The 23,009-nt window shown below is 37.4% G+C and overlaps 1 protein-coding gene across 2 annotated transcripts in view; it reads right to left on the reverse strand.

Annotated features, from left to right (window-relative positions):
* The window catches only part of gabbr1a (gamma-aminobutyric acid (GABA) B receptor, 1a), a 72,137-nt gene that overhangs the window by 42,393 nt on the left and 6,735 nt on the right, over positions 1–23,009 (reverse strand). Inside the window, exons 3-11 of one of the 2 annotated variants that reach the window (XM_081369749.1) lie at positions 20,960–21,120; positions 11,949–12,083; positions 9,215–9,385; positions 7,637–7,738; positions 6,648–6,713; positions 6,265–6,456; positions 5,917–6,162; positions 5,518–5,581; positions 2,990–3,067 (exon numbers count right to left, since the gene is read on the reverse strand). In XM_081369749.1, the coding sequence (XP_081225875.1) occupies positions 2,990–3,067; positions 5,518–5,581; positions 5,917–6,162; positions 6,265–6,456; positions 6,648–6,713; positions 7,637–7,738; positions 9,215–9,385; positions 11,949–12,083; positions 20,960–21,085 (1,180 nt within the window). In that variant the 5' untranslated portion in view covers positions 21,086–21,120. Of the gene's footprint in view, positions 1–2,989; positions 3,068–5,517; positions 5,582–5,916; positions 6,163–6,264; positions 6,457–6,647; positions 6,714–7,636; positions 7,739–9,214; positions 9,386–11,948; positions 12,084–20,959; positions 22,148–23,009 lie in introns of those variants that run through there. The other variant, XM_081369748.1, reaches the window with a different exon arrangement.

The raw sequence follows: 23,009 nt of genomic DNA on the forward strand, positions 1-23,009 counted from the left end.
CAGTAAATTCCAATGTTGTGTCACTGAACTGACATCACCGTCTTTACTAATCTTTCACTTTTCCAGACTTTGCAGTAAAACTTCTGCCTGTAGCATTGATATTCATCTTGTAGCCATTCAAAAAACAAGCGCTGGTGAAGTGTGAGGTCATTACTCGTCTAATGTAGGGCAGTGCTGCTTTGTTACAGTCACGCTGGTGGAATCCACTCAATGGGATCACGGCATGAAGGATTGATTAGAGCCTAAATCAAGAATGACTCACAGAAGAGGACCGGGCAAATCCAGCAAATAATCGCCTCTGTATCTCTTGGGAGAGAAAATACAGGATTTTGGTGGTGGCAATTCAATTCCCACCTCTTGGCAGAAAACCAATTTGTAGGGTAATAGGGAAGGCACTGTTTGGTGTTTTGTAAATGATTTACTAGAATAGCATCCATGCAGGAAAATGAGCAAGTTGAGCAACAACTGTGAGTTTTCTATCAAAGCTATTCTAGTGCGGTGATATTACACATGATGGGATGCTTTTAAAAGTAAAGCATTTATTTTGCTTTGTTCACACTGCATATTTAGGACTGACTGGCAAAATGGATGGGAAAACTGAAATGAATTTATGAGGTGCATGAGACAGAAAGCGTCAAAAGCCTTTCTGTATTATTGACACATTCATGCATATGCCTAGTGTGAAACCACTCATCCGTTTGCTCATTCAGTACACTAAGTGCAAACGATGAGTGTAAATGAGTGGATCCATTCACAGCCGTAGACATTGCACATTGTGTGACGTTACACTCACCTTGCATCCCGAATGATGAAAAAAGTACTTAATCTAATCTAATCATTCAGACTGAAACATTTCCGTTTTAAGAACATATTTATATATAGTTTGCATCGGGTTAGTAAATAACGCAGCTTTTATTACAACCATGCTTTTAAGAATGAACCTCATTGGTTCTTGCTGAAGCTCAAACGTGCTGCGTAACACAAGAAGGAACCTCATTGGTTCTCACATGTCAAGCAAGCATGCTTGAGCTTCCGTTTACCACAAATGATGTGTGAGTTGATGAATGTTTATATGTGAATAAAAGCTTCATTAAATCTGTTCATTGTATAAAGTGATCATGTCTATTCTGAAAATTTGGACTAAACCGCTCGATTTATATGGTTTAGTTTTATGATCTTTTTGAAGCATCAAAGTTGTAGTTGCGTGGACTGTCAACGGAGGGACAGAAATCTCTTCATTTCGAAGATGAACAAAAGTCTTACGGGTTTGGAACGACATGAGGGTGAGAAATTGATTACAGAACTTTCATTTTTGGGTGAACTAACCCCAGTTGTAATAATATTTCACAATATTACTGTTTTATTCTTTGATCAAATGAATGAATGCCTTGCTGAGCATAACTCAGCAAGTTTGTTTTTTTAAATCATATCATAATCATAAAGAAATAATCACATAAACATGTTGCTTGCAAAAAATATATCTTTTGCTAGAATACACAGCTATTTTGAATGACTGTGAATGGAAAAATATGCTTTTTAGAGCCACAGTGAACCATGCTAATAAGTCATACCTTGAGTCTTTGTACCAGACTACAAACAAATAAATGGAAGACGTCAAAATATTGGATTTTTGATGCCTGTCTGGACAAAACCTTGGTTTACCTTTCCACAAGAAGATTAAATTAAAGCAACAACATGTAACTTTTCAACCTTCATAATATATTTCCAAGACCCTTGTGATAGTACATCGACTTACAATAGGTTGAATGAGACGTCTGCCAGAGCCTGACGGGGTCTGTATCGCTTTTACTGGCACTATGTAACTTTGGGGTGCGGGTAGTAACCAGCGCTCAAAAAGAACTACAAAATTCGACTGCTTTACGGCATACGTCACTTTGCCCACCACTTCCTCAAATGTGGCCAACCAGCGCGTTTGTTTTCGTACGTCTGTTTTCGTCATGGCTGAAGCAGCAGCGAAACGTAAGAAGTCCAAGGTTTTGTCGGAGTAGAGTCGAAAGAGGAAAAGGGAGAGTGATAAACTGAAAGGCAGGACGAGGATCAATATGGGTCGAGCGTTTGCTCGCTGGCGTTAGCTTATGGAGGAGGAGAGTTACCAGACCGATGCTGACTTGGCCGTCATGCTGTTGAACTAGTAAGTAACTGTAAATTGCTTGCATACTATCTTTAGTTTTTCTAATCTGTTGTCTGCCTGGCTACATTACGGAAACTATCTGGTCCTCCATTTATTTATCTTCATGAATCAGCTAGTAGATGAGCGAATTATCAATCTGGTAGCTAGTAAACACTAACATGGTAGTTTTAGATGGTTAGGATGCTATCGCTATCATTCTCGTTCAGATTTGAGCATTGCAATCGACATGCAAATCGCAAATGTTTGAGTTAAAATGTTTAGTCTACTAAACATGTATAAATTATGAAAGGGGGAAGATTAATAATATTATCATTGCCCATATGAAAAAAAACCTGCATGCTTCATATACAGTAACCGTAAATCATTTTACGACAGCGGTAATGGACAATTCCGCTTCCAACCTGTAGGGCGACCGCAGAGGAAAAGTTCCATGTTGTTGCTTTAAGTTTTTCAATTTCACACTGTTTACTACAAGCTTTATTTTACCATTTATCTGCGACCATCATCACACATTTTCATTTGATCTGCTCTGCGCCTTACATCGGTTTCATCAATATCAGTTTGTCAATCGAGAAACTTCACAGAGCCGCACAAAGGTCAGCGCGAGCCGTGAACGGCATGTGGCTTCGCTCCCCTGGGCCTGTATGGCCTCCTCTAGCAGAAAGGACAGCTAATTGTTAGCGATGTATTAAAGAGTGCAACAGGGATTTGTTGAGCAAACAGAAATCAATACCGGTAAGCCTCAATCTCGACGGGCCGAGTGCGGCTGTGAAAGGTGACGGGAGTGGAATGGACAGAGCTGTCTCGACGTGCAGAAAAAAGGCTGTTTTCTCTTACCAATCCATTTGTCGTTTCCATACCAGGACAGGTTGCCTTTTGTGCTGTCATAGTACCCAATCTTCTTGTAGCTCCCACCTGAGGAAAAAAAGGAATTGAAATGAAAATGACAAATGTCTGAAAGAAAAGTGAATATAAAACCACTTCTCATGCCGACATCTTCCCAAAACAAAGAGACCCTCATCATTAGAAATGGACAGACTAACCCAGCTAACAGGAACATTCTGGCAAGGTTCTCTCAAAGTTAATAACAAATGTTAATAAAATGTTAGTTAATAGTTTTCTGGTTTTTAATAACATTTTCAAAATGTTAGCACAAATATATTTATACATTGTTCATGAACTGTTTTCACTTGGACGTTTTGAACTTTTTAAGAACATTCAGAAATAATGTTTCCATAACTTAATGGGAACATTATCAAAATGTTCTTAGAACATAATTTTGTTAGCTGGGTAGACGTAATGAAAAAAGTAATGTTATTTTTAAAGGCTTGAATTAAAAGTTTTCCTGTGTAAATATAGCATCTAATTAACAGTGTGTCAACCAAAGGTCATATTAACAAAACCTGCTTTCACCGAGCACTGCAATAAAAAGCTTCAAAAGAGGCCTGACTCAACAAATCTGCAAAAGTAGTCGACTTAAAGCTGCATCAATAGGTCGAAGATAAAAAACAAGCCCAACTGCATTGATCAAAGTTAGTCTGAAAGGAAACATATTGTAGAAAAACCCTTCTTGCACTTCGGAAATCAAAGACTTTGATGTACTATGTAGACAAACTTTCAGAACATAAAAGTTAGACTCTCTTACCAGTCCAGACCATTCATTGAAACTAAACAACTAAAATACGACCACAGACACAGTGAAGTAATGAGGAGGAAGTAAGATAGATGGGCTTTTCTTTAACTGCAGCAAGTTTTTGCCCTGTGAACTTTTACAGCTACCTGACTAGAGAAAGCAGAGAAAAAAGGCTGTTGCCAAACAGGAAGGAAAAATTCAACACCCATAATGCACTGGGTATGTTGCCATCCATGGCCACTCCCACCAGTCTGCTATGGATACGCTTGGCCAGAGTCAAATACCACCTTGCTTTAGTAGGAAATACTTCTTAGCAAACTTTTAGTCACAATGGTGTCAACTTTTAACATGATTTTAACAAAAGTATCAATACTAGAAGTTGGACTATCGATACACTATCGTGAAAGAAAGTATTGCGATAGTTAGCTGTATAAATATTTTTGCACAGCCCTACTGCTTGATTGGGAATTAGTGGTGTGACAGTTATAGGGCCCTATTTTAACGATCTGAAACGCAAGTGTCAAAGCGCAAAGCGCAAGTAACTTTGTGGGCGGGTCTTGGCGCTGTTGCTATTTTCCCGGCGGGATAAATTACTCTTGCGCCAGGCGCAAATCTAAAATGGGTTGGTCTGAAGTAGCTTCATTATTCATAGGTGTGGTTTGGGCGTAAAATGAAATAACCCAATCAGAGCGTCATCTCACATTCCCTTTAAGAGCAGACGCGCTTTTTCTAAAGCGGATTCCTATTGTAACGGCGGATTTGCCAGGCGCGCACCAGGAGCGGTTCACAGCCGAGGAGAGCAACGCTCTCGTTGGGGACGGAGAAACACACCCAAATTAACTTCGGTTAAAAAGGCGTATGATAATTTGGGTAAATGTGTAAGCTAGATGTATGCATTTATAATAAATTTTCTATCTATCTATCTATCTATCTATCTATCTATCTATCTATCTATCTATCTATCTATCTATCTATCTATCTATCTATATCTATCTATCTATCTATCTATCTATCTATCTATCTATCTATCTATCTATATCTATCTATCTATCTATCTATCTGTCTATCTATCTGTCTATCTATATATCTATCTATCGTAATAATGTATGATTTGCAAAAATGAAAACTGCTGCTTCTGTGTAGATGAGAGAATCAAAGTGTATGCGCGTTGTGCACACGCTACATTGATTACGGCCAAGCATGCGCCCTTAAAATAGCATATGAATAACATGCGCAACGCGCCACTGACTTTAAAATATTTTTTCCTGGTTAGTGGCGCAATTGTTTTCTAAACCTGCAAAATAGCATGAAGGAACGTTTGCGCCGGAACACGCCTCCTTTTTTGCCCTGAACCGCCCTGGGGAGCGCAAGTTCATTCCCTAGTTTAGCGACGTGCTTCTGTGGAGGGAAAAGCGCGCTTTGCGCGGGTGCAAAATAGGAATGATACATGCGTCGGTGTACAAAGTCAATTGCGCTGGGTGCAAGATAGGGCCCTTAGTCTTTAAAAAACTGGCACGTTTTTCACAAAAAATAAATAAATAAATACTCAAATAGTGTATTTTTACTGGTTAGTCGAAGCAAGTACATTTGACTAACATCATAAGTGAACAGTCATCAAAACAGACAAATATACAATACTACAAAAATGAAGGATGTGACCCTTTAAAATGTAATTAAGTGCATTAGTGTCATCATCTACATTAGTTTTAGGGTTTTTCTGTTTTGTTTGTACCTTGCAGCTGCTCAATGAGAGTCCAGGCCATACGTGAACCCTGAGCGTCAAACACGACGTGACCCTACGAGACACATATGCAAGAATATAAATAGTTCAAAGACATTATGATAAAGCCATGTCAATACAAAATCATCATAAAAGAAATCCATTTGTGATTCATCATGAAAAAAACCTATAAAATCTGTGGAAAAATAAAGGCTGAATCATTCTATAATGAGTTTGAACTCAGATTCATTTTATGCATTATAAAAACGGAATCATCTGAGACTTATGATTGCCAATGTGAAGTTAAAATTTAAAAAGGTGTTCTGACAGGTCTGAGAAATTAATGTCTGGAGTGTTATTAATGTCATTGTTATTAGACAGCTATTTCTCCTTTGCTTTTCATCAACTCACAGACACTCCTTCAAACGAGCTGGTGTTGAGGGCTCTGTATATTTCAGCAGTGATTTCCTTGTTGTTGTAGTTGAAGTCCTCCAGTGCCCAGCCTTTGGCCCTCAGCGGGGCCACCGTTTTATTGAGGGCCAGTGCGAGAGCCCACATGGCATCATACGCCAACGGAGCTTCCTGAAACCCGCCAGTTTCTTCTGGGTTTTTGCCCCCGAGACGTGACATCAGCTGCACCAGGAACTCTTGGGATGTCTGTGGAAGATTTGAGAAGGATTAATGATCCCATCCTGAAATTTTCTTAGAGTTTGGTTTTACATAGGCATCATCATAGTCAAAATCTTAAAATCCACTCACCAGGTTGGAGGCTCCACGGACGGTCTCCGGGTTTAGCATGACGATTTCTGTGGTGACGTGCCCTTCCACGGCTTCAGTCATGTTCTCCACTGTGCAATTGATGGCTGGATCTTTGATCTTAAACCAGTTGTCTGCGTACCAGCCGATGAGGAACCATACATGCTTCTTACCATAGAGTTTTTCTTTGAAGACCTGCCAAAGATGACACCATGTTTCGAATGTCTGCGCTTAAGCAATAATCGTATTCAATATTTTAATCTCGGTTAAGCCACAGTAAGTTAACTCAAGCTGAGTAGAAGCATCGAACTGAATTGTGCTGAATTGATTTAAAATAAATTGACAGCTCAGATGTATTTGTAAAAAGAATCGTAGTTGTTACTTACCTCACAAAACACCTTTCTGGCTTCAGTCTCGTAAAAGAGGCCAACTATGATTCTAGCATCTTGACGCTGTAGACAAAGATGCATCAAACAATGTGACATATAGTAAAGTGTCACTTTAGTGCATAAAAACACTGGATGGAAACTATGTAAAATGTATTTAAGCATTTATTGCCATTCTATTTTTCACTATTTTCCATGGAAAAGCAATTTTGTTCTCTTGAACACATGGGATGGAAGAGAGGCTTTTAGCAAGCATTTTTTTGCACTATATTTAGATTTTATGCAAAAATAAAATTCACAGATTGGATGGAAATAGCAACTGATAACGAACTGCAAGAATGATTATTTACAGTATAATGACTTTACCATGATTTGTACATTTATATACAGTACATATACTGTATATGAGCTGCAGTCATGGCTGCTATGTTGCAAACAGTCTACAGATACTATACTATCATTTTATTTTTATTCTGCTTTTATTCTGAATTATTAATGATAAAATTTTGGCTCTATTTGGCTTTAATTCTATATTAAAGCAATAAGCCACTTGAATATGTGTTTTACAGTGATATTGCCATGGGTAAGAACACCTTTTTGTTACTTATTGCTTTAACTTACTCTGTTTGTGACATGATTTAAAGGTGAAGTGTGTCATTTCTGCACCATAAGCATCACCAAACTGAACTGCAAAAATGATGACCGGTTTTAAAAAGGCTAGACATATGCCAAAACAAGTCAAGCATTTAACAAGACAGTCCTATTCTCACGAGATTTTATGCAATATAATTTTACAATAAATAATGCTGTCTAACTATTCAATAACAGATGCCACAGTAGCGACCGAGACAGTATCTGAACCGTCACTTGATCTGACGAAGGAAACCGATTCTTCAGAGTGTTGATTTATTGTGCTCTGCCTGCTAGCTAGCTCCCGACACGGGCTGAGGAGAGGAAGTGAGCGGCTGGTGAATTTTTCATCAAAGCACCTTCAGGTTTTTGACAGCCACTGCGGGATCGGTGAGGAAGCTCTGTCTAACGCTTATCTCGATGCCGGCCTCCTTCACACGCTCCTCCAGATCATCCAAAGTCTGGAGAGAGAGAGAGAAAGAGAGAGAGAGTGCGGTGAGACGGCGGGAGTGACAGGAGAGGAGTGATGTTCGTGGAGAGAGAGGACAGACAGGAAGAGAGCACATGAAAAGATCAAGGAGCAAATGAAAGAGAAGAACAAAAGGTGAATGGTCAAAGCGTAGACCAAAGTTAAAAATGACAAAGTAAAGGAAATGTAAAAATAAAACAGTCCGGAAAAGTCAGAAAGAAAAAAACACTCAATAGGCTATATATATATATATATATATATATATATACTGTAAATAAATATTGTTGGTTTGACTTAAAAAAGTAAGTTACCTGGTTGCCTTAAAATTTTGAGTTCATTGGAATAAAAAATTTGAGTTAAAACAATGAAGAAATCACTGGCTTATACTGTAGAAGCCTGTTACCTATGTAAATAATGAGGCAGCTTTTTTTGGAAAAGTGCTCTTGAGATATCCAACATCAATGAATGGAGGAAATGGCAAAAGAAAGAGGATGTGAACAGGAGAGAAGGATTGGGAAGAAAGTAAATGAGAAAAAGAGATGAGCTGGTGAAGAGATGGAGGGGGGGATCATTAGCCTGGCGGAATTACACTAGCTCAATAGCCTACTGAATCAATGCATGAGAGATTTATGACTTGGTCAATATTCCTAGCAGCCAACATGAAGAAAAACGACTTTAAGACCTTCATCACTTAAGGAGAGAATAATCAACCACGGTCTTTGCCATTAACTCTGAGACATTAACCTTAGAGTAAAGGGGCAGCAGCTAAGCTGCTAACAGTTTTAAGAGGAAAAGGAAACTACTTTTCTGGGAAATTACTTCTTTTAAAGGGGTCATATCATTTTTAACATTTAATTTTCCCCTGAGGTCCACTTACAGCGTTCATCGAAGTTTTTTTGCGCCTATACAGTCATAATTTAATAATCATAACCATTCTCCATTTCCATCCTCTTAGTGACATTTCATTGCATTTTTTTTTCAGCCTCTTTGCAAAGCCTGTATTACATTTTGACAGGTTTACAAAACAATCAAAGGTGAAATATGCCATAAAGAATGTGATGGTCTTTTCTAATTTGTGGATATGCAAAGTGGTAGGTGCTACAAACAGCCAAGAAGATTGACTTGACTATACCTTTACCCTCATTATTAGTTCTTCATGTGTTCACCAATTAATATTCTTTGGTATTTACACTGGCATGTCTATTCTACTTCCTCCTTACAGGCATGTCAAGTCACAGAACACCAAAGAGGCATTCAATGTTACCTTAAGTGGATTTTTGCGTCTTTCTTATCAGGGGAGGAAGTTTCTGAGTTCTTAAATAAAGTAAAACAGTAAATTGCTTTTGTGGTTTCACTACAAGCACCAGTACACAAAGACCAAAAAGTCTTGAGACCTAGTAACAATAGGAAAACCACAGTATGACTGTACCAAGTAAGATAAACGAGAGAAATATCTGCAAGCACTGACCGAGGTAAAGACTTCAGTGGTCTGCTGGATGGTGGCGATCTTTGTCCATCCCCACTTCTGGAAGAGCCGCACACGTGTGGGATTATGCAGAGTTGCTGACGGGTGCGTACGGAAGAAAGTGGGAAAGCGCTGGCGGTTGGATAAAGCTGGAGAACTAGAGCCGTATGAAAACTTCAGAGAGACAGCAAGAGAAAGAGACAGTAGGTAAAAAGGTAGAAGGATAGAGAGAGCACATTGAAAAGATTTACTCAGCTATATGGTTGACCTTATTTGATGCCCCTGAAAAGAACAAAACACAAAGAAAAAGCTGAGCAAAAATATGAGTAAGATTTTTGCACACACTGTAAGAAGGGTAAATGTCAACCCAGGGAAGCCAGAAGCTTTGAGCAAACCTGAATAAACAAGCCAATCTGTTTCTTCATCCAGTGCTGACGCGTCAATACTTAGAAACGCACAGCTGAGGAACGATATCCAGTTTATGCTTCAGCCTTTTAGAACTAAATCTTTGTATTTCAAGCAATAAACCAGGTTGCTTGATGAAAAAAATTCCCTTGTGAAAAAGAAGCGTGCTTTATTGTATTGAATGTGTACTACAAATCTTAAAAGTACTTGCAGATAAAATAACATTAAAGAAATAAAAGGCCACTTAATTGTATAATGTCAAATTATTATTAAAATAAATTAAATGCTTTGTCATGCTTTAAAGTAGTAAACTTTATTTGATGTGTTTAACAATATTAAAGCACATAATTATTATTTTAACTATAGTGTGTTATTCAATATTGAATTTAAAGTTAATATATTTGAACCCTCTTGTGCTCCTTTTTTAGTTCAATGAAATTAATATACTATATTTTTGTTTGATAATGTTTTTTATTTTTATTTTAAAATAAGCTTAAAATTGCTTGAATGTAACCACCCTTGCGTCATTTAGTATACGTGATTCTATGAATATGCAAATTAGCCCTGCCTCCACTCACTCACACCAGCACAGAGATCCACTGGTTGGCGCGATTGGTTACAAGGTAGTTTGTGGCGTTAGAAACACCAGCGATTTCAAACCACGGGTCTTTAGTTTAATATTTTGTATTTCTAGGGGATTTTGTGCTATTAAATTAAATTTATGCGGTTGTTATTATAATTTTTTTTACCCGTTAACCACTTTTTGAGCATAGACCTGAAAATGAAATTTCAAACTTAAAATGTCTTAAATCTTGAAAGCTTTATAGTACAGACTTAAGTTTGGTCTCTTATTAAAGAAGACACTTGGCAGATTATTCCTAAAAAAAACATTTAAAAAAGTTAACTTAAAAAAAAGTTATAGAAATGTAAGTTTATTTTTATGGAAAATGCACAAAAATACTATTTAAATTTCCAATTTCCAAACCATGTTTTACTCTAAAACTGAAATAAAAAAAATTAGCTGTTTCTGGTGCAAATCTTGATGGAATTTTTATGAAATTTGTTTCCCATTCATTTCGAATGCATTCATTTTTGACAGCAAGGAGAAAAAGTGTGACTATTTTTTCACGACTATTAACCTTTTCGAATCACGTGTGTGTGTGTGTGTAGCAATAGCCAAAACCTTGAATGTTTCCGATGAAGTAAAAATGCTATAAAACCAAATCGAATTTTTTTTCCAAGAGAGCACCAGAGGGTTAAATGTACTAAATTCAAATTTTATCATTAAAAATGAATGTTTCAATTATATTTAAATACATGACATATAAAATTCAAAAGAAATTACATTAAATTCTATTTTAGTTTACCAAAAATGCTGCATTATGCACTTAAATTGTACTAGCACTCTAAATTCAGCTAATTGCATTTAATATTTTATTATTATTTAAATAAAATAAAATTAATTTATTCGTAATCAAAATCCATTAAAATGGCAGAAAACATTACATTTAGTTTGCGCTTAAGTATATTCTTTTAAAGTATACTATTTCTGTAATAAGTTCTCGTTTTAAAAGCATGCTAAGGTGTACTTCTTTTTCACAAGGATTAATTTGTCTAAACTGTCACATATAAACACAGTTACTCATTTTTCAAGAGAATCTCTTTCGTAATCTACTTGAGTACAAACCCACTGAGGACTGACATCTTTCAGAAGGTTTCCTTGGAGAGTTGATTTGTTCAAAGTAAACTCATAACTCACTTTTCCAACTTTTTCTAAATTGCATGCTGCAAACTCAACTTTTTCACACAATTAAACTTGAGAACAAAGTCAGAGTAGAGAACATTACTTTGCAAATTCCTGCAAACCTCGGCGGATGCCAGATGATTGAAAAAGAATAATTGGAAAAATTAATTACTAAGCTTATCTAGAGTATTTTCATTCTCTTTTTTCACTTTCATGCTCTCATTCGGTTCTCTGACTTCCTTGAGAGCCTCTTTTGACAGTTTTAATTTGTCAGCTTTTTCAAGAGAGTCAACAAACTACAGAAAGCCAATGAGATCACAAGTCCAAATTCTTTTTGTTCATTGACCCAGAAATAACAGAACTCCTTGTTTTGTGTGGCACATTTGCTCATCCAAATCTCGAATCGAGTTGTAGTTAAAGCTGTAAAACGACTGTTTTATCATTTTACCGTTTAGTTTAACCAGGAATGACAATAAACCAGCTTTCCAATATGAACCTCTGTAATGTTCGACAGTGAAATCCAGGTGTATGGGGAAACCGATGATCAACAATACAGATATAAAGAGTTTAGACACATAGCAAACACACCACTATAAGGTTCCACATGCGCGCCGCCTCAGCCACAAGCGTAGAAACGGAGCTGCAGCCCGGCATCAAGACGATCTTTATGGGCTCTGTGTACAGCAAGTCATACAGCAGTTTAGTGGCCTCTCCTGGATCACACTGAAGGAAAGAGGAAAAGTCATAATTAGTCTACTGTCGTTGAAAAAGTTCGCTTCATTTGAGCGTGTCATAATCGTTAAAGCCTCAATGGAATCAGCACAGAAACACGGTCTCTCATTGCCCAGAAAAATGATCTTGGACTGCAGTGAAGCTGTAACCAAACACCTCTCGTGCTGCAGTTCACTGTGTCAAATACAACAGGACGTGATTCACAAATGAGGGGGTGACTGCTTGAACGCAGCAGATGCAGTCACACTGAAATGATGCCCTTGGTAACAATCAGCAGAAACACTTCATTAGGAGCATCATGAACGGTTCAAGTTAGAAATAAATGGCATGGTGCTGGCCTCAAAAACAATGGCAGTCAGAAAGGAACCACTTTGGTTCCAGGAGAGGATTAGATTAGAGAGAGTTTACTGTCATTCCAAACCGAAAGTAACTCGCTCCCACTAAAGTTTACTCTTTGAATTCCTGCACCCGGGAACAGTACAAGTCGACACCATTGTGAATAAAAGTTTGCTAAGAAGTATTTCCTACTAAATCAAGGCGGTATTTGACTCTGGTCAAGTGTATCCATAGCAGACTGGTGGGAGCGGCCTTGGACGGCATCATGCGCAGTGCATTATGGGTGTTTTCCTACCTATTTTGGCAAAAGAGAAGACAACAGCCTTTCTTTCTCTCTGTTTTTTCAGTCACACTTTAGTTTATGGTCCAATTCTCACTATTAACTACGACTTTTGCCTCAATAAACTCCTCAAATTACTGCTTATTAATAGTTTAGTAGTTGTTGAGTTTAGGGACTTTTATTCATCTTCAAAACACAAATAAAGATATTTGCATGAAATCAGAGGGATTTCTGTAATTTTAATTGAGCGGTTTAATCCAAGTCTTCTTAATCAAGAGAGTGAGACATGATGGCTTTATATGATAAACAGATTTAATTCAGGCTTTTATTCACATATAAACAGTGATCATCGAACGTACACAGAGCTCAACCGTACTTGTAGTCTACAATACAATAATAATAATAATACTGTACAAGTGATGGAATCAAAGTGGCAGGTGATTTTTTGCAGCTGTGCGGTAAGAATACCTGAGGTATTAAAGTGCAGGTAACAATTGTTATGTTAATACACTGATACAGTATAATATGAAGAAATATTAGTAAAACATTTTATACAGATTTCGATAAAGATACAGTTGTGGTGCCGAGCACTGGCAGTAATGAAAATGCAACAGTCGAGTCTTCCTCCTTGAAGTGGAAGGTATCGGGGAATTGGGTAGCTACAAGCAATAGCTAATAATAATATTTTTGTCAGATATCGTTGGATCATTCTAGTACAATTCTGAAAGAGCCGCATGTGGTTTCTCTGCTCCAGTCTATCTTGGCATCTCCAGGGAGCTGAGGCATTTTTATTCAGTCCACGGGCTCGGAGAAGCAGCCATCGAGAGCCGATTGACGTGAGGGAGGCATCTGTGTTCTCAAAGTCCCTGGGGCTGAAGGTTATGCAGGTCTCAGGACAGTTGGAAACAATGACAGATTTTGTTTTTGTTGGGTCTGATATAACGGTGCAGGGTAGTGCAAAATTCAGAATTGAATTGGCTCCCTTTCAGTTGACAATTTGGAATTTGAATTGATTTGGCCACGCCTCACTGGAACCATTGTGAAAATGAAGTGCACTTAATTGAGTGTGCACTTGAAGTATTTTTATTTTTCAAAAACTGTACTTGCAGATAATATTTTATTAATGAAATAAAAGGCCAGTACTGAAAGAGAATACACTTTCATGATTGTCCCAATACCCACAATCGAGGTCTTTGCACTATACATGTGTATTATTTGATTATTACATGATTGTCTAATTACATAACATATTTCCTGTATTTATTATTACTATTATTATTTATTTCCTGTGGGCTGAAGTAAGTGTGTAAGTGTGGGCTGAACATTTGATCACCCGATGTGACATAACTCCAAAAGAGTATTGTAAAAATGAAAGTTTTTGCAGAGATTTATTTATAATTTTTTATTTGCGATACTTAGTTTGCACCTTAAAATCTATCTATCTATCTATCTATCTATCTGTCTGTCTGTCTGTCTGTCTGTCTGTCTGTCTGTCTGTCTGTCTGTCTGTCTGTCTATCTATCTATCTATCTATCTATCTATGTCTTTCTGTCTGTCTATCTATCTATCTATCTATCTATCTATCTATCTATCTATCTATCTATATCTGTCTGTCTATATATCTATCTATCTATCTCTGTCTGTCTGTCTGTCTATCTATCTATATTTATGTCTTTCTGTCTGTCTATCTATCTATCTATCTATCTATCTATCTATCTATATTTATGTCTTTCTGTCTGTCTATCTATCTATCTATCTATCTATCTATCTATCTGTCTATTTCTATCTATCCATCCATCTATCCATCCATCTATCCATCCATCCATCCATCCATCCATCCATCCATCCATCCATCCATCCATCCATCCATCTATCCATCTATCTATCTATCTATCTAATTTTTAAAAACTTTCAAAAAAGGGTTCATTCATTCATTCCTGACAAACGTTGCTATTCTAGTAAAACATACAGTTATATGAATTCACCTGAATTCCAGTTTATTTTAAATCTACTTCCTTAGATTTAAATTTGAATTGCAATTCTGCATCCTGTTTCTTACCCCAGTTAAAATTTAACATCCCATTCATTCTTTCTTGCTAATAATTTCCATTATGTATGTGACTAATGAGTATAGTATAGTCTAGTATAGTTTTATGTAATGCCATGTCAGCACCTGTGGCTCTCTTCATGGCAAAAACTATCAGACTAATAAAATAAAACTTACAAGTCTTTTGATGGAGTCATGATATTTGGTGAAGGCAAGCAGAGTGTGCATAAAAATAAAGAGATCATGGCATACAGCGCAAGCCAGATCGGTAGCTTCGACTTTGTTTACTATACAGATTCAAATGCTAAATGTCTCATTCCAACGGAGCAAAACACGTCCTCCCGTGACTCAGACTGTGAATGAGTCTTTATCTGCTGTTCTGCCTTATATTAACTTGCAAGTGTTGATTTGTTGTTTCTAAACTGTGATTCTGCATCCCTGAACCCTGATGAGAATGAATAAAGCATGCATTCGGATATGGAAATCCTTCTCGTTACAATCTGGATACAACAGATGCCAATTAAAACAGGGAAAACACAAGTGTCTCATCAGAGCATCAGTCTCTCTCTCTCTATCTCTCTCTCTCTACCTCGGTCTCGCTCTATCACGGTTAATAATTGATCAAAGTTTGCAGGCTGAGCTTTGATATAACCATGGCAACCGTCTGGAGAGGGTGAGTGTATCTGTGCAAGGGGGTCCCTGTAAATATCTTAAATATCTCATACACACACACTCGATGGACCACAACTTGTAGCATCAGCGCCTGTGAAAAGCTCTTTCTTTGTGACCAGTATCATAGCAATGAATGAAAAGCCAAATGCAGTTTTGAAATTTGTATCATAAAATTTGCAATTTTCTATCATTCTAATTATAGTGACAACAGTAATTATTAGTAGTGTATGCTAATGTAAGCATAACTATTGTTCATACTAAACAAACCCCTAACACTAAGTACTGCATTTGTTGTGTAATTCCATGCTGTTTGTATTATGGATATAAAGTAAATGATACCTCAAAATATTAGGGAGAGGTTTGATATTACTTGATTTTATTAAGTGATCAGACTTACAATTTTTTCCTGGCAGATGATAAAATGTAAAAAAAAAAAAATTATATATATATTAAGATAATTGAAGAAAGGACCCACGCCATATCTAAAATATCATAGAAACTTGGCGGTGGGTCCTTTTGACTTGTGCCAATAAGCAACCACCTAGCAACCAATCCCAGCACCCTAGCGACCACCAAATAACCACCCACAACACCGTAGCATCATGTCAGCAAGTTTTGCATGACTCACATTTTCTTCATAAGAAGTTCAAATCTAGTTGGTCTCAATTAATTAAAACGCAAATCTCCTGTGGATAATTTCCTAAAAGTGCCATTTTAAAAAAGGAAGGGGAATAAAATGGATTAGAAAAAAATTATCTGTGTTCTGCAGCCAGAGCATGGCAGGGGTTACAATAACACTAATTTATGAAATAAATATTTATCAAATGTCAAATGAAATTGGAATTTTGAGGTGACTTTCATGTTTCTATGCAAACATTGCTCTGCGTGATAATTGGCTATTTGAGAGAGATTAAACGAATGCCCTAAACATGCCTGAGATTCTTTGAACAATAATTAAATGCAAAACCCACATCAAATTTGATTTTCTCCCTTTGTAATTACATTTCTGACACCCAAAAGCAATTTTGATTAGTATCTCATCCAGGTATGAAGTGCTCACCAATCAAGAGGAAATGCTCAAAATATCTGCCGGTTTAAATGTCAACAAGTCTGAGCACTTCACACCTGCTCTTCCATCTCCACGGCATACCAACACATGACATTTATACCAAGTCACACTCTGCCATTCCGAATATTGCATTTTTCTACTTTTTCACCTGCATGCTAAATTAAAACAGAGACTTCATACATCATGGGCCAAATATGGTGACATTTCTGGAAAGCCGTTAATAATATCAGGAATTATAGACATCATTTTCATTAAATCATGAATTAAGGTGAATTAAATCATGATTATTGCAGTACTTCTAATATAGCTAGCTCCATATGATAAATTGGTTGCGATTTTTCTCATTTGAAAGTCACTTTGGATAAAAGTATTAGCTAAAGGATTATAGGCCTATGTAATATGACGACTACAGCTATTTTGAAGAATGAGAAATGGAAAAACAATTTAACCTTTCTATTGTCTTTCTATTGTTCCGGTCTTTTTTTGTGTTGGTAAAAAACACCTTTTTTTAATACAATCATTACATGTCATTTAAAGATAAAAAATAAAAGGTTTTGTGACCGTTTTTACAAAATTATTTTATTTATTTCTTTTAAAAAGGGCTCCATCTTTTTCTTTATATATGAACCCATATTTAAAGAAAAAATTATGACCTTTTAAATTTGACCCAAAAATATGTTATATTTACAAAGGCCCTTAAAGGTGCAGTAAGCGATTTGTGAGAATCACTGTTAAACACTGCTGATATTTGAAATCAACCCAAAGAAACACACACCTCCATTCATTGCTCCGCCCCCCAAATGTACAAACATACCATGCAAGAGAGGATGTCTCTTTGTCATAGCTGAAGCAAAGCAAAATAATGCTTTATGTAAAATAAAGCGAAGATGACGAACGAACAACAAGGAGGATCAGAAAATTAACATGCAGTGTACACAAGAGTATATATAAGCAACAGTTTGTTTTTAGTCACCAGCAGCACAGCAGCTCCAGACAAACAATGACACTCAAAAATATCCTGTCCCTATAGCTAACATTACTTACAACAACAGCATATCTTGAAACTCTGTGAAACATGGCAATGCTACACAAGTATAGATCAGAAACAACTCAACCTCTGCATCCATTTTCAGGCCTTCCTGCTTCGGTCGCTCCAGCGCTGGAAAGCTTTTCTAATATTAACGCGGGTCCTAAAGCTCTGGCCTGATCATAACCCTTCTTTTTCCAGGGATATTCGTCTGACCTTTTCTCTTTTGTAATGTCTCTCAGCCATCTCTCTTTCTACAGTCTTTCTTCAAATTTCCCTCTTGCTCACTCTCTCTCCTCCCCCATCATGAGTGGACACGCCCCCTACTGGTGATTGGCTCACACTCTCTCCTCCCCCATCATGAGTGGACACGGCTCCTACTGGTGATTGGCTCACTCTCTCTCCTCACCATCATGAGTGGACACGGCTCCTACTGCTGATTGGCTCACTCTCTCTCTCCTCACCATCATGAGTGGACACGCCCCCCTACTGCTGATTGGCTCACTCTCTCTCTCCTCTCCCATCATGAGTGGACACGCCCCCTACTACTGATTGGCTCACTCTCTCTCCTCCCCCATCATGAGTGGACACGCCCCCTACTGCTGATTGGCTCACTCTCTCTCCTCCCCCATCATGAGTGGACACGGCCCCTACTGGTGATTGGCTCACACTCTCTCCTACCCCATCATGAGTGGACACGCCCCCTACTGCTGATTGGCTCACTCTCTCTCCTACCCCATCATGAGTGGACACGTCCCCTACTGCTGATTGGCTCACTCTCCTACCCCATCATGAGTGGACACACCCCCTACTGTTGATTGGCTCACTCTCTCTCCTACCCCATCATGAGTGGACACGCTTCCTACTGCTGATTGGCTCACTTTCTCTCCTCACCATCATGAGTAGACACGCCCCCTAGTGCTGATTGACTAAGCGTGTTGTGCTGCTTGGTCCGATCCACTTTCTCAGAAGCGTTTGTCAGAAATCAGCCAGCTGAAAACGCCTAGCTGTGGGCACTTGAGAGCGGTTTGGCAGAGCAGCGTTTTTTTTTTCTTTTTTTAGTTGAGACGCTTTGCTTGCTATGATATGGAATATCGATACAACGTATTTACTCTGGCTCTTGTTTTAAATAATTTTGTTCCGTTATTATGCTTCTTGTTGTCATTTGTTGACGTTGAACAAGCAGAATGTGAAAAAAACGCTTTGGAGGACACAGGGCCTTACTGCACCTTTAAGTGTACATTTACACAACAAATATGTTCCAAAAAATGAAAAAAAAATCCTTTTTCGCATAGAGACAACAACGTTATCAAAACGTTGAATCCCCATTGAAATGGATCTGCGAAAATGACTAAAAACGCTGTATGTGGCGATGTCACTTTGTAAAGAAACACTATGCAATGAACAATACGCGCAACGTCAGTTTTCACAAATTCACGTTTTGAGAGCATTGTTTTCAAAACTTTGCACTTTAGAACCTGTTTTCAAAAGTTTTACAGGCCTCCAAAATTCATTGTGTAAATAAAACATTGCCAAAACAGAGTTCGTTTTTTTAGTTCAAAAAGGTGTTGTGTAAATGGCCCTTCAAATGCAATTATCTCTTTTCCACACAAAATGTGTAACTAAATGAATATATTTTTTATTTTTTATAATATATTTTGGATTCAGAAAAAAAATCTTTAATACACCCACTGTATCCAAATCATTAATTCCTAAGACTTTTGAATGCTTTTCAATGTGGGTCAAATTCGACGAATTCACAGGTGGATGCGGATTCTTAAGCCAGTAGGAGGTTTAGTGAACTAACTGGGAAGACGATGACTATTTTGAAACCTTACAGAATGTTATGATTCATCTGTAAGAACCTCTCATTTGTGAGCGGTCAGACAGGTGCTGCAGATACACAAGACTCTGTAGAAGAACCTCCTTATCCTTACGAGATCTACAGGGATGCAAGTTTGTTTGAACTGTGGTTTCACTGGTGGCTGTTGCCATGCCAACCCTCCTCTCCCTGATTTTTCCTCTATATTGAGTGCGATTGCAATGCAGAGTGTGGTTCACCAATCACAACCATGGTACAACACATCTCTGTCCAGTTAGAACACTCTTTAACCGTTTCCTCACCTATGGGGTGTTCAGAACCACTCTGAGAAAACTAAACTAAAAACCCACTTTGAACTTCTGAAAGTGCTACGTATTCATTGGCAGTGATAAGAGATACATCACAATTGCAGACTCTTGCACATATTTACTATCAGTCATTTTAGCTATCAAACCAGCACTGATGACATATTTAAATGCACTTTCAGATGCTGACAGAACTGAAACCAACTTTTGACAAAAGTCAGAAAAATTTTCTTTTAATGCATATTGCACAAAAAATAAACAAAATGCACTAAGGAATACAATTTTGGGGGTGTTCTTTTTGAAAACTCTGCAATGCTAAAGGCATACATAAGCATTCTTGGTGCATGAATTTAGGAGTATTTTTAGGAAGCCAAATTACTTGATGCAGCTGAAGCCTTGCAGGCTGTTGATAACAGCCAAGTGCAGCGAGTTGTGAAATATTAATGTACCAACAACTGCAATGTCAATTCGATACCAACTCCTGAATCTCAAGATACAATCAGTGCCACAATATTAACGAAGCACCTGCTAAACACTGATAATTTCATGCCATCTTAAATTAACATCTGGTACTTATCTATGTTTCAGTCCTTGAACATGAAATATTTGAATACATTAACACACTCAGGGCAATGATGTTTCTAGTTCCTAAAGTACTCGGCAAAAACCCTTGAAAAAATATTCATTCATTGTACATGGTTGAAAAACACTATTTCTAATCAAATGCAATTAAACTAGCTAAAATGACACTGGGAAATTAGGAGATTGGAAGTATAAGTACTGTATCTAATTTTGACATGAAATATATTAGAATATTTCTGAAAGTATTCAGTAACTTACTTGTATGCTATTGTATAATATGTTCGCAAGTGTATGGTGGTAAAGCCAATTTCATTGTCATGCAAAAACAAAAAATCTACCAATACATATGCTGGGACAGGTACATTTAAATTAATTATATCTAAAAGCAAAACCCATTTGCAAAAAAAAAAAAAAAAAAAAAAAAACATTCTTTTAAAATGATATAATAATTACTTATATAAATAAATTATATATATATATATATATATATATATATATATATATATATATATGCTGATTATTTCAAACTATGTCAACTGCAATTTTGAATGCAATTATATGATTAAAATTATATTTGTAATCATATAATTTGAATGCAATTATATGATTATATGAGCAAAAGTATGGAACAACATATAGGCTACTTAATATTTAAATATATGTAAATATCAGGAAAACTTATATGTTATATGGACATTGTAAACGTAAAGTTTTGACCAGTTCTTACCATGCTGTCGTAATGAATGAGCTCCAGCTCGTAGTCCGGCAGAATGTCGCTCCGGTTGTTCACGAGGTCTAACGCCATCTGCGCTGCGGGGAGACACGCTTGACCACCGGGCCATCCTCCACTCATGGGAAACAGAGCTCCGATGTACAGTTTCTTCTTGCCTGCAACCGCACACGGCCAGGGGAGAAAGATTAGCAGTGCGTAAAGGAGAGCCAAGCTTCTCCAAACTCTCCCCAAGGTCCTGATCCCCTCCGTGGATGCCATCAATATCCAATTCGATATTTATACGTTTTGAACTTAAATTGTGCCTTCGGATCCGAAGCCGAAAGTGTCAGCACGTGCGATGTGTCCAATTTAAAGTAACAGATCCGCGTGTGGAAAGCGCAAAAACAGCTTTAAGCGCAAAGTAATATTTAGACACGCATGTGTTAATCCTTGTCAAAACATGAAATTGCTGGATATACTAGTTGGGGTTGATATGTTTACATTAGTAATATATTTTCATCGTTGGTGTCAGTCATTTATTGAACGCCTCTTGAAACGCGTTCTCTGAGTTTAGTCTTGCGCACGTTTAAAATCTTTCAGAATCTTTTGACTCTTTGGAATCTTCAGACCACTTGTTTAATATTCAGAATCTTTTAGAATCCCCAGACCCTTCAGAATATTTTAAAGTCTTCCGAGACTTTTTGTTTTTAATCTTTAAGAATCTTCTCCGTAGTTTAGACTCCGAAACCAAATCACTGATGTCCTGTCACAGAAAGCGCTCCAACATAAACCAACTCTCCAAACATGTAAAAGCACGAACTACAGAAATCACGCTTTCATTGTTGGGCACAAACAAATGCGCCATCGGGCAGTTATTGTCTCTTTCCCTTGCACAGTCACAGACGGTGTGTTTGTAGTACAGCAATGCTCATGGTTCACGACAGGAGAGAAAAACAGGTGGCGTTGAGCGACATTACGCGCTCCCCAAATCCTCTAGCGTTGCTTTATTTACCGCGCCTCTCACAACACTTGATTAAGTTTTAAGCTGTCGAGCATATTATCCCGGCATCTGATCAAAATATAGAAAAAAATAGCAACTGTGCTGCGGCATAATCCTTTAATCCGCCGACAGGAGAGGGGGAAAGATTGACCACCAAACGCACAGAGATCCGCACTCAGAGCTGACAGCAGAGAACTGTTACTGAACCACTGACAGACGAACTGTAGTGGTGTATAGCAGAGGGGGCGGGGTTAAAGTAAACGCTCTCTTCTGAATCAGAATCAAAAGTCATACAGTTGATCTATCTATCTATCTATCTATCTATCTATCTATCTATCTATCTATCTATCTATCTATCTATCTATCTATCTATCTATCTATCTATCTATCTATCTATCTATCTATCTATCTATCTATCTATCAAAACGATCACTCTTTCTAAACTGCAAGTTTTTGCACGCATATTTTTAAGTAAATTTCACATATGGAATTAAGTAAAATGTACTCAACTAAGTTGAGTAAAATTAACCAAGAAAATAAGTAACTAACTTGGCCAGGTAAATTCTACTTAGTTGAAGTTCACTTTGCAATACTCTGTTTCAAGTACATTTTACTCAAACACCATAACACTGAATTAAGCCATGCTTTTAAAGTGCAAACATAAGTGAATAATAGATAGGCCTATGTGTAGACAACATAAGTAATATGGTATCACCGAAAAACACAGAGACCTCAATACTTGATACACAGTACACAATAGGCCTACACAACAACGATAACATTCATTGGATCATTCACAGTATGAACGTGTCTTTTTGAGTAGAAATTGTACTCCAGATGTCACAAAACAGCAATTTACTAAACCTAATAACAACAGTGTAAATAAAGCTGGGCTGAATCTGAAATCGCCTCCTAAACCCCTAAACAATCACTATTCCCTACGTTAGTCCACCAATACGGTTCACTTGAAGAGGTGAATGAAAACCAGTAAGCGAATTCAGACAGCCGTTGAGCGTACATCGGCTGTACACTCGTTATTGCAGTGCAATGTGGGACAGAATGAGT

Source organism: Scardinius erythrophthalmus (genome assembly GCF_964197995.2).
Source record: "Scardinius erythrophthalmus genome assembly, chromosome: 7".
NCBI classification, from domain to species: domain Eukaryota; kingdom Metazoa; phylum Chordata; class Actinopteri; order Cypriniformes; family Leuciscidae; genus Scardinius; species Scardinius erythrophthalmus.